The 10908-nt window shown below is 36.4% G+C and overlaps 1 protein-coding gene across 1 annotated transcript; it reads left to right on the top strand.

Annotated features, from left to right (window-relative positions):
* Positions 1-3820: 3820 nt before the first annotated feature.
* NKX6-1 (NK6 homeobox 1) lies at positions 3821-10643 on the top strand. The gene is made up of 3 exons (XM_066574932.1): positions 3821-5018; positions 6841-7013; positions 9456-10643. The coding sequence occupies exons 1-3, from the start codon at positions 4382-4384 to the stop codon at positions 9702-9704; spliced, it is 1059 nt and encodes a 352-aa protein (XP_066431029.1). The 5' UTR covers positions 3821-4381; the 3' UTR covers positions 9705-10643.
* The last annotated feature ends 265 nt before the right edge of the window (positions 10644-10908 follow it).

Raw genomic sequence — 10908 nt, 5'->3', positions numbered from 1 at the left:
CAGAGGCACAGCTTGGATGACCCACTGAGGACAGGTCATCAATAGTATAGAAGGAGACAACCCCTCTAATCCAGCTCATTCCACTAAGAGCAGGCTCACATGAGCGTAAATTAATAGGCTATTACATGCACAATGTCCCAGCACATAATCCAGGATGAATAGAGTCAATGAAAGTACCCTATATGCATTGCATATAATATGTGCGTAAAAAAGAATACAGCATGTAATAGAGCCCTATAGTTTTCTATGCCCATGTAATAAACACTGCACATACAGAATTACACTGTGTAAGTGCGGCATTTATACGACAGAGCAGGAAATAAAAAGAAAAAGAAACAAGTCTCACTGTGTATGGCAGCATGCGTGAGATACACTGTAATGCGCAGTGAAAAGCACTGCCATACGCAGCGATACACCTGCTCACGCAGAGGTAAAATGCTGCATTATACAGGCAGCGTGTTACAACACACTCATGTGAGCCCAGCCGAATACTGCTGTGCTTCAAGAACTTTTACCTTGTGTTTTATATTTTCTTTTATACTATGGTTCATAGCATTGAGCCTTTCTTCCACTAGAGGGCGATTGAAGCCCAGAAAAACACTACCTGGAAAAACTGGCTAGAAAATCGACGGATTATTTAGGGGTAGCCTGGCTCTGAGTTGCTTTATTGTGTACTATACTTGTATCATCGGCACCTCGATTTTTGAGACACCTTAGTACTTTAACTACTGTCCAGCAGGATCTCATATCCAGCCTAGTTGATGAGTGTAAAGACAGAAACAATACAAGAACATTAGAGGAGAAATTTAGGGCAATCCAAAGAAAATGGAAGTTGTCATAACATAACTTTGTACAGAACTATACAAATAATGTTCTCTGCGAGTCCTACAAGTCTACAGTGAGCATTGCAGGGAAAATTCCATCACTAATCAATGATAGAGAAATACAATACATGGATAGATGGATGATAGATGGATGATAGATAGATAGATAGATAGATAGATAGATAGATAGATAGATAGATAGATAGATAGATAGATAGATAGATATGAAATAGACATATATGAGGATAGATTGATATAAGATAGATATTTAGATAGATAGATAGATAGATAGATAGATAGATAGATAGATAGATAGATAGATATGAAATAGACATATATGAGGATAGAGAGGTTGACATGAAATAGATAGATATGAGATAGATAGATAGATAGATAGATAGATAGATAGATAGATAGATAGATAGATAGATATGAGATAGATTGATATGAAATAGACATATATGAGGATAGAGAGGTTGACATGAAATAGACAGATATGAGATAGATTGATATGAGATAGATAGATAAATAGATAGATAGATAGATAGATAGAGGTAATCTTTGTACTGAAAATCTGAGAGTCCTGCACTCATAGCAAGGTAATTGGAAATCCCATCTTAAATAGGAAGTGTAGACGATACGTAAGAGAACAACATGTTATACATAAATACTTTGGATACAGATATGGGATAAAAAGGTAGATAGAATATACTGTAATATACAAGAAAGATAGAAATAATAAACAATAGATACTATATATATGTGTATATATATATATATATATATATATATACACACACACATATATGTACGTGTACACACACACACACATATATTTATATATATACATACACACACACACACATATATACATACATACATACACACGCATACACACATATATTTATATATATACATACACACACACATATATACATACATACATACACACACATATATGTACGTATACACACACACTCACTTAGCTATATAGTCATAAATTAGCAGATAAATAACATTTCAAGTATCTAGAAGCTCTGGCAGTGTACCGCACCTCGGACTCTATACACTGCACGTTTCTTCATAGCTCTTTTATGCAGGGTATGTATACGATATCATAGGGGTGTAAAGCTATTAGATCAACTACACAGATTCAGCTCACATCCATTGTAAACTCTGAAGTCAATGTAGAGCTCATTTAAAAGGTCATTTAGATTTCATAAATAAAATTCATTTAATCGTTCAGTACATACACGCGTTCAGCATATATTCCATACACCATGAACTATAGATATTGCAGAGCTATTCTACAAAAGCACATCAATCAGTATCTCACATTTTAATTTCTCTAGAGGAAGAAATAAATACATATGAGATAGATAGATAGATAGATAGATTGATTTTATAAAAGATGCACAGACATGATGGTTTTGCTAAAGTGTAACAAATAGGCATTTCATATACTACTACACAAAATACATAATAGTCACTGAAGTAAATACTTCGGCACAGTAATTATACAATATAGAAATGTATGAGGACAGTCCTATATTTCTACAATTTAGCATGAACAGAGCCCAGGGAGATAGCACATAGATTTGCATATTAACTAGCTTACCCCCTAATGAAGCCGACTGGTTTAGATGATACAAATCAGCAATCAATATTTAGATTTTTAGCCCACCAATGGAGCCTTCCATTTATTGTATCACTCAGAAAGATACCGATTATATAATACAGCGTGAAGTATTGCATGCATTGCCAACTGTCCTGTATATTGAGAGATATATATATTGAGGAGGTGTAGTATTATATAAATTACTGGCGTATATATAAATAAATACATGCGGATACATTGCATGTCAAACACATATACACACAGCAACTCTTGTCATATGTACATATATGTATATATATATATATATATATATATATATATATATATATATATATAAGAAAAATATATATATATCCCGTGGAGGAGAAAGTGGTTAGTTCTGGGCAGCAATTACAAGTGACCATCTAGTTGTACCCCCATTTTTTGCGGTGAGGCCGGCTAGGAGGTCGGCGCTGGCGGATATTTCATGTAGCGGCTCTACCTGATGAGAAGCTTTTAGACCAATAATTCTCCTTTTCTTTAGGGAACCGATTATGTGACCTGAATATACAATTATAAAAAAAAACTGTACAGGATCAATACAGAAAATGTACGACAATACATGAGGAGAGCAAAGAAATGAGGTTTATTTGTGCGATTATTTTACCTTTTAGGACAAGAAAACTATTATTTGTGCAGTATATAGGGCACAAATAATAGTTTTCTTGTCCTAAAATCCCGTGACGATCTGTCATATACACCAAGTACTACGTGACTCTATATAGGCTCTTAAAGTCGGTAATTAAATCTAAGCACACAGATGAAGCAGACTGATTCTCTCATTGAGCTATTTCTTTTGTGCATGAGAACTTTCTGCTAGAATGCTGCAGGTTATCTGGGATGACAGAAAGAGCTCTGCTACATCTGGATAGATTCTCGGTCATTAACTAATTCGCCTGTTACATACCACATGATGCTCCCCTAGTTAATCTGCTGTTTATTCATCTTCGGGGTGTACATAATAGTTTAACATATTGCCCATTATTTTCTACTGAAGCCATATGGCACTAATGAATACACTGAATGGCCCCCATTCTCTGTGCACGATAGGGTCTGTTCTATGCACTGGCCGCACCGCAGGACAATAGAGAGCGCCCTCCATAGACTCAACGGTACACTAGACGAGAGTTGTCAGGGCGCGCCTCATATGCAAATGATGGAACGTTAGGATAGAAGTGACAGCCAATCAGAAGGCGAGGTGGGGTGACTGTCCCACATCTTCCCCAGTTCTCCCATTCTATAGGTGAGGATGGCCACGCCCCCACTGCTTGACTGACAGCTCAAAGTTGAGTCTCCTTCCCCTCGCCTTAAGGAGGTAGGAGATGATGCAAAGATTGTATTACCTTTGAGAGCTTCATCTGCGATGTCAGCAGGAGCAGTTTACTAGGAGAGGGCTGAGGACAGATACAATTCTCCCCACTCTTTAATTTGGAAGTAGGAAGGAGAAGAAAGTGCCATCTACTCAAGACACAAGACATACTGAGCTCGGACACACACTGAACCTAGAAGTGTCTGCAACCACAAGATGAAGGTCTGCTGAACATGGGATTTGGACTTGCAGTAGCTCCAGTCTCAGGACAGCTCTTCTCCTCTTGAGATAACTCTTTAGGAGCACCTTGGAAGTTGCTTTTCAAGAAGTCACAATTCTTTGATATACCTCCTTGCTGGTGACCTCATTCACGCATATTTGAGAACAAAGTGGACATTTGGGGTCCCTATCACCCCACTCCTGGGTACTTGTACAGCTGGGACACTAGTCTGATGAGCCATATTCCTCTAGAGACAGTCTTGTTACTTGACTTTCCCGGACATTGATTTAGGAGAATCTGATAAACTTTGGTATAGACTTCTAAATTCTTCATTTTTGGTAGTCCAAGAGCTGTAGCCTCCAGGCCTGGTGATGTTAGCTCTAGGGCAGATGGATGGCACTAGGCAGAGCGCTTTTCTCCTCAGCAGCCCTCCCTTGGCAGCTCTACATAGCATGGCAGAGATGAAGACCCCCCTATACCCAGCTTATACTCTCCCCAGCCAGCCCTGTTCCTCCTCCATATCTTCTTCTTCTTCTTCATCATCTTCCTCCTCACCATCTCCTCCTTTGGGGTCTCCAACTCAGCTGTCCCTAAAACATTCTTCCTCCTCACCACCAGCTACAGGAGGACTGTCCTCTTTGGGGACACCTCCACCCCAGATCTCGTTGGCTACTCCTCATGGGATCAATGACATCCTGAGCCGACCAATAATGCACTGCATGCCCTCTTTGGCTGGGGCAGCCTTGACTCCCAGCTCCTCTGTATCCCCGGCTGCTGTGGCCTCCACCTCCTCCCCTGCTGCCGGCCTCCTGGCAGCGCTGCCCCGCTTCAGCAGCCTCAGTCCCCCACCTCCACCTCATCCAGGACTCTACTTCAGCCCTACTGCTGCTGTGGCCGTGGCCCGGTACCCCAAGCCGCTGACTGAGCTGCCAGGCAGGACCCCCATCTTCTGGCCTGGAGTGATGCAGAGTTCGCCGTGGAGAGATGCGAGACTGGCATGTGCTCCACGTAAGTACTTCTACTTACCTGAATCTATGGGTTTTGGGGCTCACAAACTTTTTCTCATAACTTGAAGAGTTCTTAACTCTTAAGGCTCTTTTACCTCCTTGTGTCATGGAGTTAAATGCACTGTATTGTCAACCATGCGGGCTAAGAAACGGTAAAATGTCATTCCTTCAGTTCTGATAGCGCCTGAAATAATTTCTTGAAGATATTTGTATCTAGCATTGATGATTCATCTGGGGTTAAATGTGGAAATGAAGGATTGGATTACGTTCTCATACACAAAAACGGAAACGACCCCACTCTCTAAAAATGGCGAGAAGAAAAGTGAGGAGGAATATACAACCTAACCAAAGTTTTCTCCAGAGTAACTAACACTGTCGTCTATATTATGTGACCATAATATATATATATATATATATATATATATATATATATATATATATATATATATATATATATATATATATATATATATAGTCATGATAGAGTCTAAATAGTTAATGCAAAATCTCTAATGTAGTAATACAAAAAGGTGAATATTTACTCGAATGGCGTTAACACAATTACAAAGTAACGTGTGGAAAAATAAACCCTTCGCATTTTTATTGGAATCTTTAATATATAATATGGATGATATAATTTTGTAGTAAGAACTAAAAAGATTTATACTATAAAATACGATGTTATCTGTCTCATATCTATCTATCTATCTATCTATCTATCTATCTATCTATCTACCTCATATCTATCTATCTACCTCATATCTATCTATCTATCCCATATCTATCTATTTATCTATCTCATATCTATCTATCTATCTATCTATCTATTTATCTATCTCATATCTATCTATCTATCTATCTCATATCTATCTATATATCTATCTATCTATCTATATCATATCTATCTATCTATCTATCTATCTATCTATCTGATATCTATCTGTCTCATATCTATCTATCTCATATCTATCTATTTATCTATCTCATATCTATCATCGGTGTTTAAGTCCTTTTATCTGTCGACTTTCCTATGAGATTCAAATATAAATGTACACCATAGGAGTCCTTTATTTCTTGCAATTCTTTCTGAGAATTGTTTCCTATGATTTGATCATTTTCAGGATAGAATACTGTTATTTATAAAAACACTGTAGTTATCTGACACTGATTATTATCACTTATTCTATTTGTGGAATAGCTATAATTCAAAGAAAGAATTTAAAAAAAAAACAGAGCAAAAGGAAATACATAAATGTATTATTATTAAATTAATATTATCAATCGTGTACAAGTTGTATCAAAGTCTGAAAATCGTTTTGAAGACAATTGCAGAGAATTCCGTCTATTTCTAAGACAGCCTTTGTAATAATCGGAAATGAGTGCCAACTGTTGTAGTAGTAATAATAATATAATACTATAGTGTTTTAGATATTTTAGATAGGAGCATACTATTATATTTTTAGTGCTGCAAATGAAAAATAATAGCCTAATAGCCTTTCTTTCGTTGTCTTCGTATTCCTCTTATTAGCAGTGTCAACAATAATTAGTGACACATGAAGTATCTACAATTGATCATCATCTATCTATCTATCTATCTATCTCATATCTATCTATCTATCTATCTATCTATCTATCTATCTATCTATCTATCTATCTATCTATCTATCTATCTATCTATCTATCTATCACCGTAGATAGATAGACGCATATACATATGTACATAATACAATAAAGAATTCAGGGTGTACAGGGAAATTCTTAAATATTACTATGATATGCATATAAGTAGACTTGCTACATTCTTGTGCATTTATGGCTTGCAGACCAGGGCTCCGTGTTGCTGGACAAGGACGGAAAGAGGAAGCACACAAGGCCTACATTCTCCGGACAGCAAATCTTTGCCTTGGAAAAGACTTTCGAGCAAACAAAATACCTAGCGGGTCCGGAGAGAGCCAGGCTGGCATATTCCCTGGGCATGACAGAGAGCCAAGTCAAGGTAAGCGGCATCCTGTGTGCCCAATGATAATTCCTCGTCACACAGCGCATATACTACTTGCAGGGCGTGATTTGGGTATCGCTGTTATAGTAATCGTATACTATGTAGATATAGCAGAGCTGAGTTAGTCATTTGTCACAAGGTGCCACGATTATCAGTCATTTTTTTTCATAGGATTGCGGTTAACTACACAATGTGTAAACCGAATATATAACATCTTTCTATTACTTTAGATGTACTTGTTTGCAATGCTCTATATTATGTATATGTCATAAGTCATTTTAATCTATCAATCTATCCATCTATCTAACATTCAACACACACAGAATTTTCTACATCCACAGCATAAATGCTACACTTTCGCTAAAATTGTTTATTCCTTGCTTTTCTGAATTTATATTAAGGATCGGAAACTTACTTTGAATTTATGTCAAAATGTTGTTAGTATCCATTACACACACACACTCACACAGGTTATAGGTAAAAAAAGGGGTAAATTCATTATTCAGGGAGATCAATTGGATATGTAACAGAAAGTTCAGTTTCCCAGGTGACCTGACTGCTTTGCCAAACTTGTGCAGCCTTTGTGCCAGTGTACTAAGCAGGACATTGTTGGAGGGAACACTCTGCAGCTGTATCACCTGTCCCCATTGTGACATTTGTGTCCTGTGTCCTGTCCCTGTGTTATCTGCAGCCACTCATTTGTCATGGTAAATGTCTGATAGTGAATACACTACAACCTATTCACTAATCCCACCCAGGATTCCTATTCATCCCATCCCGGATTCCCAGGCTACCCTAACTCCTCTATATACACACACCTGCCAGCTGGAACCGGGCAAAAGCCAAATAAATTGTTAAAATAATGATCTGCTGCCCAAAGAGCTTGTGTGTTATTTTAATATTTTTTATAACGAATTCTCCATATAAGGACAAATTAACAAAGAAAACAAAACACGAATAGTACTGTAATAAATTATAGAATAAATGAGTAATATCACTACAAACCCGGTGATAGATTATTGCGAAATACATCAATAGAATAATAAATAGGAAAGTAAAGGAATACATAATACAATGAATAAATAGACCATTTAAATAGAAATACAAACATAGATACAATAATAACTAAAACAACATAAACAAGAATAAAACAGCGAATGACATAAAGGCATAAAGATGGTTATGTTTGTATGGACTGATATTAGAAATGGTTAATTTGATAAGATACCAGTTTAGAGGATAGATGAGGGATTTGGCACATTGCGTTACACAACATGGAGCTGCTTTATTATTGTCAATCTAATCATGAAATTGCTACCGGACTAATATGGCAGCAGAGGAATAAATACGTATATAATATAATCTATGGTAGAGGATATTTTAATATTATTTATAGTACAGTAGTACAATTTGTAGTGTGTATGTACACACACAGACACAGTTTTGTGCTGCTTGGGTTATAGTAATCTAGTAATTAGGGTCCTACAATGGACAGCGTGTGATTAGTTATTATAGGACACCGAGATCACAGCAGCTCTTTAGCAGTTATTAACAGCTGCTCATCTCTATAGAGGGCGACACTTTATATTAGTCTACTATGTATGTATCCAGAGAGGAAGAAATGCATAAAGTGAAACACAGTGTGGAGCTTTACATATGCGAAACACAGGGCAACTATTTATAATGTACTTAATTCTATGACCATTGTATTTTATTTTTCCCTATAAAATATTGTAGAATGTCTGAATTTATTTGATGCAATGTATTTTACTTGAATAGTAAAATTATTTTAATAGAAACGTAAGTGCATTTACTCTCATCTATCTATCTATCTATCTATCTATCTATCTATCTATCTATCTCATATCTATCTATCTATCTATCATATCTATTTATCTCCTATCTATCTATCTATCTATCTATCTATCTATCTATCTATCTATCTATCTATCTATCTATCTATCTGTCTATCAATCTATTTATCTCATATCTATCTATCTATCTCATATCTATCTATCTATCTATCTATGGTATCTATCTAGTTAAACAGCACTTCTTGGACTATAAATCATCAGATAAGCAGTAATTGCAAGCATTTAACAATTATTGCATTATTATAGTAGAGTTGAGTTTGTCTTTTGGTACAATCCAGTCTGTAGTTTAGAACAAATGGTAAACTTATCAGGATGCATAAAATAGTTATATAATTATCACCTTTTTCAAAATATGTGTAGCTTTAAAAATTAATTTCTGGAGACCACAAAGACTCTTTAAGTAAATTATTGTATAAAATTATTATAATTATATAATAAATTTATATCCATTTCTTTAATACTATCGTTTGTATTATTTCGGTTACTATCTAATATATATGTTTTTTTAGAAATATTGTTTTGGCACCTTATTCATACCTGTAACGCTAGTTGCCTTCAATCGCAGGTGTGGTTTCAAAACAGGAGGACAAAGTGGCGTAAGAAGCATGCTGCAGAGATGGCCACTGCAAAGAAGAAGCAGGACAATGAGACTGAGAGACTGAAAGGGGCTTCAGATAACGAGGATGAGGATGATGACTACAACAAACCCTTGGACCCTAACTCAGATGATGAGAAGATCACCCAACTTCTGAAGAAACACAAGTCTAACAGCTCATTGCTTCACCAACAGTCTGAGAATGACAGCTCTTCTTAGAGGACTGTGCTCCTATCACCAGTCATGGACAGCAGTGGTGGGATGCATGGACTGACAGCACTGCACCTGCTCATCAGGGCCAGATAAGACTTTTTATTTTATCAGATGTATATATATTTTTATAAACTGTAAGCCAATGAATGAACACAGAGTACAGTATTATTATTAACCCTCTCAAGAATACACATATCCCAGCTGAGGGCTTGATCCATTATCACCCCTATGGAAGGACTAACCCTGAATCAAAGCTCTTGTAAATAAATGGCAGGAGGTTAATAAACTGTGAATGTGTAAGTGTAAAGTAACCTTCTATAGGGTGAGGAGGGAGCACATGACCCCTCACCAGCATCTGCTCTCTTCCTACTCCCTCCTATATGGACTTTCTAATGGTCCCTATTCTACTTTCCATAAAGTCACACAAGCCTTAGTATTTATTACTGTGTTCCAGAATGTGGGCTGGGTGGATTCAGAATTATGCCTCAATTTCCTTGTTAGAGCTCCTGGCAGAAGATGTTACACTATATTCCAATATGCAGCCTTTTGTATGATAAGATTTACTATGTGATATATAAGGAACATTCTTTTTAAGCTACAACTACGTGGAGATATTAACTGCTATTAATTTATAGAAGAAGTATCTCAACTTTGGAAGAAGAAACAGTGGACTTCATATAAAGCTGAAGTATAACTATATATTGCACTTTTTGTTGTAAGCAACACAAACAGAACTCTTCAAGGTGATTCCATCCACGGAGAGCAGAAGAATAATTATTAATATGATGGACTATTGATCTCAGAAGAGATCCAATTCATCTGGTAACAATTGTTTGTATATTTGTTTGCATTTTCTTCATCTTATTCTTATGATTTCAGCACTTTGTTGTTTGTCTATAAGTGTTCAGTAAAGACACACAAGCCCTTGCTTCTATTGTAGAGTTGTATCTAGCGTCTCACTTGATTTTCTTGTGTTCTTTGTCATCTGTGTGGAATCCACTAGAAATGATCACTGATCCACTAATGTGCTACATCCACAACAGAAATGATACACATCCCCTAAAATGCTCGATTTCTGGCTTTTCTGCGTAGATAATAAGGATCGGAAACTTACTTAACTTACTTTGAACTTTTGTTAACTTGTTGTCAGTATCAATTATACACTCTCATAGGCTAGTTATAACGGAGTGTGAACAGAATAATCATTTCA

This window comes from Eleutherodactylus coqui, chromosome 7 (assembly GCF_035609145.1).
Source record: "Eleutherodactylus coqui strain aEleCoq1 chromosome 7, aEleCoq1.hap1, whole genome shotgun sequence".
NCBI classification, from domain to species: Eukaryota; Metazoa; Chordata; class Amphibia; order Anura; family Eleutherodactylidae; genus Eleutherodactylus; species Eleutherodactylus coqui.
The sequence above is the reverse complement of the archived record's forward strand: the minus strand, read 5'-3'. Positions and strand labels throughout refer to the sequence as shown.